The sequence below is a fragment of the Cephus cinctus genome, unplaced genomic scaffold (genome assembly GCF_000341935.2).
Source record: "Cephus cinctus unplaced genomic scaffold, Ccin1 Ccin1_scaffold0508, whole genome shotgun sequence".
Classification (NCBI taxonomy): Eukaryota; Metazoa; Arthropoda; class Insecta; order Hymenoptera; family Cephidae; genus Cephus; species Cephus cinctus.
Window position 1 is genome coordinate 97764 of NW_014333173.1, and position 5763 is coordinate 103526.

At 37.2% G+C, this 5763-nt stretch overlaps 1 protein-coding gene across 2 annotated transcripts; it reads right to left on the reverse strand.

Annotated features, from left to right (window-relative positions):
- On the reverse strand, window positions 1–3823 carry LOC107268275 (putative RNA-binding protein EEED8.10). 2 transcript variants are annotated; one of them, XM_015740901.2, is made up of 9 exons: window positions 3603–3823; window positions 3221–3482; window positions 3034–3128; window positions 2764–2891; window positions 2372–2646; window positions 1606–2123; window positions 1110–1386; window positions 531–1038; window positions 1–463 (listed from the first exon to the last, which is right to left on the reverse strand). In XM_015740901.2, exons 2-9 carry the CDS (start codon window positions 3282–3284, stop codon window positions 427–429), a joined length of 1902 nt encoding a protein of 633 aa, XP_015596387.1. In that variant the 5' UTR covers window positions 3285–3482; window positions 3603–3823; the 3' UTR covers window positions 1–426. The 2 variants fall into 2 exon arrangements, with proteins under 2 accessions (XP_015596387.1, XP_015596386.1); XM_015740900.2 differs by having other exon boundaries at window positions 3561–3613.
- Between the last annotated feature and the right edge of the window lie 1940 nt (window positions 3824–5763).

The following is a 5763-nucleotide window of genomic DNA, read 5'->3' on the forward strand; positions in this document are numbered from 1 at the left end:
AATGTGAACACTAGTAACCCACTTTATTCAAGAGGAAATTTATGTTACTTAGACTTAGCATACATCGCTATAGAAAAAGTTCTTATTGGCTAGCAGGAAATAGCTGAATTATAATACAATCTTACAAACATTTCTCCGTTGATCATTTATGAATGCACACCGTACTACGGTACTAGTTGAATACACGAATTAGTTTGATATTCATTACGCAAATATACTATGCGCAATAAGTTATATACCCCTGGTCATTTGTGATATAAAGTGTCCAAGCTATTTTTATAAAACTGCTCATAGAATAGAGACCATCAGAAAACGAAAAAGTATAAAGACAAGTCATTCTGTGATAATATCCTTCCTTCGGTTTTCATAATCCTCAGATTTTTGTCCTTATCCATTTTTCATATTATCTTTGTTATGCAACACTGCTTATAAGAATGGCGGGTGGAATTCCTTACGTACAAATCTGAAATGAAATTTTCAAAATGTGTTTTGATATCTACAGCCGTTATATGCACCAATTGATTTCATACTCGTAGGAATTATCGTCGCTGCTAATTGATGACTGGTCAAATTCCCATTCGTAATTCTCATCCTCGTCCTCGTCCTCGGATGGGAAAAATACATCGTGATCGAAATCCGGTCTCATGTGCATTAATGAAAGATCAACGTTGACTATTTGAAGGAATGGCGAAACTTCCTTCAGTTCGCTTACGATTACTCTTGTACCACCCACAACTATTTTGAGGATTTTGCTATTTGTGCGAATCCGTGTGGCTTTTTGTGCTACTTCCAGGGTCCTATTGGTTATCAAATCGCAACCGGACAGATCCAGTTGTTCCAGATTCTGCGATATTTGTATAAGGGTTGAGATGCCGGTGTCGCCAATCAAGGGGCAACCTTTACATTCGAGTGTACATAGATTTTGCATTCCTACAAAAGGCTCGTCATTTACTTCGCCCAGGTAACTCATTACTAGGTGTTCGAGTTTTGGTAATGTGGCAATTCTCGACATTCCTTTGTTAGTTACGGTATTGCAACCTGTATTGTAATACAATAATAAGTTTATTAAAATTGCTTTATGGTTTGATGTCTCGTTGTAGATAGTTTACCTGTTATGTCTATCATTTTAAGTTGAAGACATCGGGCTGCCACTACGTTTAAAAATTCGTCTGTGACTGCAGGATTTTCGGCGACGTTGAGTACCTCTAAATTAATTAACTTGGCCACCTCCAGCATTGAGCATTTCGACATTATTGGGAAATAATTAGATAATTGTAAAGATTTAAGACTATTTGCTCGTATGGAAATAGCTTGCATCACGTTGTCGTTTATACCGATACAAGCCACAAGAGAGAGATGAGTAAGTTTCTCGAACTTCTCGATAGCCTGTAGACAATTAATAATGTTAGCACTGTAGACACAACTTTCCTGTCCAAAGAAATAGTTCGACAGAGTTTGACTCAAACCTAAGTAATTAACCTTTTGTAAAGTTTTCGACAAGGATCAAGTTTTGCATTGTAGAAAATTGATATATCTCTTTTTCTCTCATAATTCGAAATTTCTCTGTATAACTTAAATAAAAACATAAATATTAGAAAAACTTACATTGGAAAAGTGACAAGGCAGCATGGCATTGCATTGTTCCAAAGATATCTCTTCGATGGTATCCGATGGCAGATGTAAAAGACATTTCCCAGTCATGTGATTATTTTGGCGAATCCTGAAATATCTGAGCTTCCTATTAACTGCAAATAGCTTCTGCAAATCATTATCGCAGTAGCTGGTGCATGATCCCAAACTGAGTTCCGTTATATTTTCACAGCTATTTGTGAGGGAGTCTATTCCCGAGGCTGAGACATTCAATGCTGTCACATCGATTGTCTCCAAATTTGGACAGAATTTTCCGACGATGGTCAATGTGCTCTGACGCAATTGATGTGGCATTTCAGAGAAATCAATGTGATTAAGAAAACGACCACAGCGGAGCAACACTTTCCTTAGAATGGGTGTGTCGACACTGCGCTGCTTTTTCTTTGGACATAATCCCCAAGCCGACTGTGACAAATCTAGCCTCTTCACAGCACGCCAAGACTCTTGACTCACTGCTCGCCAGCGTTTGCATACTGTACAGAAGACATTGTATTTATGGCGTTAATAATGAAAACAGAAAGTCTTTTATATTGCACGTTTATGCATAGTCTTATGTTTTCGTAAGCATACGGTATACAGAGGAATGTATCTTTAAGACTTATCTGAATCAGGGTTTGAGTTTTTATCAATTAAGAGGGTAAATAAGATAACATGATCAACATGTAATCGGATACATTACATGTATTATTAATTCTGAAGCTATAAGAATGAGAAATAATACCTCTTTCAATTTTTACTCTGTCGGCGATTGGGAGGTACAGGAAGACATGTATTAGGCAGTCATCATTTAATCTATTTATAAGAGCATTATCATCTGCTGTGTAATCCTGAAACAACTGTTCCTCAATGTCTGAATTTTTGTCCGTTTTCTTCTTAATAGCAGCAAGTTTTCTTTGATTTTCAACACTATCTGGTTGATGCCAAGAATCTGCTGGCATCACTCTTAGGTCCCTACTGTGCAAGCGAATTTCTTTTCTTAATCCTTCTTTCCTAGCTCTGTAAATTTATAAGTCGTCATGATTATTGTGAAAGTAGAATTACAATTTTACAGACAGTCAATAATACTGTATAAGGCACTCCGAGTTAAAGAATATAAAAATTTGTAAAACTTACTTTAAGGCATCTTCCACGTTACTAAATGTAATGAAAGCATAATTGCTTTTACCAGCATTCCTCTTTAAATAACAGCTGTCTACTTTCCCGAATTTGGAAAAGAGATTGTCTAATTCCTTATGTGTCGTCTGAAAAATAATATAGCTATAATAAAATCATATAAAGTATCGATTTAGTCTTAAATAAAGTCAATTCCTCAACGGATGGTGTATATTTTTAAAGGCTCATCGTATGAATGCACCTAATTTTTTTAAACAAAAAGAAACTCACCCTCTGCGCCAAGTTGCCAACAAAGAGTTTTCGTATCGGTACACCATCCTCTGTAGTTGACAACGAGCTCTCCTCACTAGATAGGTCGAGTAATGCTGTAAGAGTAGAAACATCGCATAACAAAAAGAAAAAGGAAAACAGTTCTACGTAAGCTGTCAAAAATGTGTTTAGAGGTTAAATCACGAACCGTCATCTGAGTACACTCGGATTCTACTCAGAAAATCGGAAAGGTGTTGTTCTATGTCCTCCATTTCTCACAGTCTTTTCGAAAAATTTGGAGCGCCTATTTAGACCTACTAATTAAAGTGCACAAGCTACAGAGTCACTTTCCCACGAAGAAAGGAAATATCTTTCAAAGCGTGTTGACAGCAATAAGATACTGTGTCATATTTTGAGATTTCGTCATGTGATCCACTGTATTATCCCGAACTCCGTAAGCTGGATGAATCCTTCAACATAAATGAATTAATAAAATTTATTTGAACGAAACCGAACGACGCATATTGAACGTTGTAAACTAATATTACGTTTACGGCACAAGAAATCCGCCCGGACCATTTGGCACTTACCGAACACAGAGCCGCACAGCCACTTTTAAGAATTACGTATCTAGTACCAAATTAAAAGATATCGAACATAATTATAGGTAATGATACATTTAAGAAATATGTGGAGATTTCTATCTTTGAAAAGTCTTTGAGGTTCGTGTTTTTTCATCTTTTTTATGGTTATAATAGGGACTTTTATAAAATTAATGCGAGGAACACAATCACTCCGAGAACAACTGTAGTTATTTTGTCTCTCGTTTCGAATATTTTTATTAAAATCTTGATTATGTTCTAATTTTATTCATAAATACATATGCCGTCTAATTTTATAAAAAAAAAATATACAGTAAGTAATTCAAATTCATTTTACGCATTTTCTTTATGAGTGGAAAGTGCCCATAAGCTTATGCATATAAATACATTACATAACTGAAAACTTCATTTACTTGTTTAACAATGGAATATTGTTTAAATAAAATATACCAGGTTATTCAGCCGATTCGGCCCAAATGTACCATCTGAGCATGGTTTTACCCATCGACATAGTTTTACCATAAGACTCAAATGGGTGTGTTAACTTCAGGTGGTGCGTTTACCGTCGGAAAGTTACCATCAAAAGATAAAAATGTATATGTACGTGCAGGGCCACTTTCAAAATTACTCTTCACTTTTTGGAACTTGTAGGCTGTTCTTGAACTTTGAAACTACTCAAACGAAGATCAAAGGCCCGGAAAGAAATCTTTCAGAATATCAAGGATAAAGCCCTAAACACAGCCCTTTCCGTGATAAAGTCGATTTTCTAATTGCATTTGGAATTATTTTATCGGAGAAAGTTCCCTGGTTCTGTCAGAGATGGCGCCACCATATCATGTGTGGAGAGCGAAGAGCATACGGTACTTACCGACCGAGCTACGGCAATCACTGCCATACTTACCGGCCGTCGCTGGCAGGAAACTAAAGGCCGGAAGAACACAGTACTACGGCAAGCAAGGCGTAGAGTAAGAGTAGTCGTCTCGAAACTTCTATGGCGTCAGTAGTCCCAAGTATACCTCTGTACCTAAAACCTAAACAATAAAGACCACGTGTGTAAAACTTACCTGAGATTAATAAATTCCTCGTGAGTAGATAAAAATAGAAAAGACTTGTGTACATGGTTCACGACAGTCCACTACACATGCACAGGAGGTGCTGCCCCCTAATCGGCGGAAATTCTAACTAATGCGAATTCTTTATTAAAAATTGACCCAATGAAGTTTCGACGATAGGATTTTGAAATTGCATCCAGAATCATTTTGTTTTAAAGGACAGTATTGATGAAGGAAAACGAAGTCAGGATATGGATAATAGCAGAGATGGAATGCAAATAATAGTAGAGAATGGAGTATAGCTGAAAAGAGTGTCGAAGCATAAGAGAGGAGGAGGAGGACGACAAGGAGGATGCTGTTAGGACGGAGGAGAGTAAAAGAGAGAGAGACAAAACTCATTCCTACTCTGGGATATTCGCATAGGGCAAAAGAATATCAACGTGTATAAGTGTTTAAAGATAATTTATTCGACAAACGCAATAATGATACAGTATACAAAGTACAGATGTATGTATGTACATATATAGTTCGCGGAAGATAACAATGTGTAGTAATAACAATGCCACTAGAGACATTTTAAATATATCACTGCAATACAATATACGTATGGTATGTTATATGCGCTACCACTTTGGACTTTTCCTTTTTCAAAGGACTTTTTAACAGCTTAGTTTTGAAGGATATACTAGGAGGAGAGGGATGGAGACATAGGGAAGGATAGGAAATTTAAGAAAAAGAGTAGAAATGTTTGGTGACAACAGGAAGATGTTGTTGAAGGGAAAAAGAGGAAGATTGTTGAAAAGAAAGAGTGAAGAAGAGACATGGTAAGGACTGAAGGAACAAGGGGCGAAGAAGATGCGTAAAGCGTTGCACGAAGACCAGATTATTCTGGAGGAGCGGGAAAAGAGAACGTTTGAAAAAGTAGGAAAAATAGGAAGTATAAGGGAATGAAATGGGCCCCTCCACGCCAACTTCCGTGAAGTCCAACCTCTCCTGAAGGAAGCTACGACCCCTCCGAGGCCCCATAGGAGACCGTGTTTTTTTTTAATGAGGAAAACCCCCGAGTCCTGCGGCTGTCGCACACAAGACTAGGGGGG